Genomic DNA, 290 nt, shown 5'->3' with positions numbered 1-290 from the left:
AGATGGAGGAGCTGGCGAAGCTGAAGAGCCGCATCGAGGAGGAGAACAAGGCACTGATCCTCAAGGACAAGGACAACACGCAGAAGTTCCTGGCGGAGGAGGCCGAGAAGATGAAGCAGGTGGCGGAGGAGGTGGCCCGGCTCAGCGTGGAGGCCCAGGAGGCCGCCCGCCTCCGGAAGCTGGCCGAGGACGACCTGGCACAGCAGCGGGTGCTGGACGAGAAGATGCTGAAGGAGAAGATGCAGGCGGGGCAGGAGGCCCCCCCGCCGAAAGGCGAAGGCGGGATGCCG

The 290-nt window shown here is 66.2% G+C and overlaps 1 protein-coding gene across 1 annotated transcript in view; it reads left to right on the top strand.

Moving 5' to 3' along the window:
• Positions 1-2: 2 nt before the first annotated feature.
• The window catches only part of PLEC (plectin), a gene marked incomplete at its 3' end in the record, with an annotated part of 8,018 nt that continues 7,730 nt past the window's right edge, over positions 3-290 (top strand). The window contains 1 exon segment of the mRNA XM_010134672.1: positions 3-287. Coding sequence (XP_010132974.1) covers positions 3-287 — 285 coding nt within the window.

The sequence above is a fragment of the Buceros rhinoceros genome, unplaced genomic scaffold, assembly GCF_000710305.1.
Source record: "Buceros rhinoceros silvestris isolate BGI_N320 unplaced genomic scaffold, ASM71030v1 scaffold19394, whole genome shotgun sequence".
NCBI lineage: Eukaryota > Metazoa > Chordata > Aves > Bucerotiformes > Bucerotidae > Buceros > Buceros rhinoceros.
This window is presented reverse-complemented; position numbering and strand designations above follow the sequence as displayed.